The sequence below is a fragment of the Fulmarus glacialis genome, unplaced genomic scaffold (genome assembly GCF_000690835.1).
Source record: "Fulmarus glacialis isolate BGI_N327 unplaced genomic scaffold, ASM69083v1 scaffold21545, whole genome shotgun sequence".
Classification (NCBI taxonomy): Eukaryota; Metazoa; Chordata; class Aves; order Procellariiformes; family Procellariidae; genus Fulmarus; species Fulmarus glacialis.
This window is the reverse complement of record NW_009213909.1, coordinates 1-327: the sequence shown is the minus strand read 5'-3', so window position 1 is coordinate 327 and position 327 is coordinate 1. Positions and strand designations below refer to the sequence as shown.

Here is a 327-nt window from a genome sequence, read left to right as displayed (position 1 = left end):
TGCCCTTGTTGTCCGCCTCCCGGCCCCGGCTCAGAGCGAGATGTTGGCATGGCTAGATGCCAAATGGCCCCGGTGGCTGCTGTCCCCCCCAACATTCACCTCCCTCTTCCAGAGCCCTCCTTCGCTGTAGACACGCCAGTGGCAGGGTACTACGGCGTGCCCCTAGAGACGCACCTCAAGAGCTTGGGCCGGGAGATTGCGCTGCCCATCGAAGCCTGTGTCATGATGCTGCTGGCCTCCGGCATGAGAGAGGAGGTAGACAGCCCTCCTGACCCCCCCTGCCTACCCTCCCCCCCCAAAATGCAGCCCCCTGCATCCCTTCCCTCT

At 64.2% G+C, this 327-nt stretch overlaps 1 protein-coding gene across 1 annotated transcript in view; it reads left to right on the top strand.

Annotated features, from left to right (window-relative positions):
- Positions 1 to 255, top strand: part of SH3BP1 (SH3-domain binding protein 1) — a gene marked incomplete at its 3' end in the record, with an annotated part of 6,439 nt that extends 6,184 nt beyond the window's left edge. The window contains exon 10 of the mRNA XM_009578375.1: positions 113 to 255. Within this exon, the coding sequence (XP_009576670.1) occupies positions 113 to 255 (143 nt within the window). The remainder of the gene's footprint in view (positions 1 to 112) is intronic.
- Between the last annotated feature and the right edge of the window lie 72 nt (positions 256 to 327).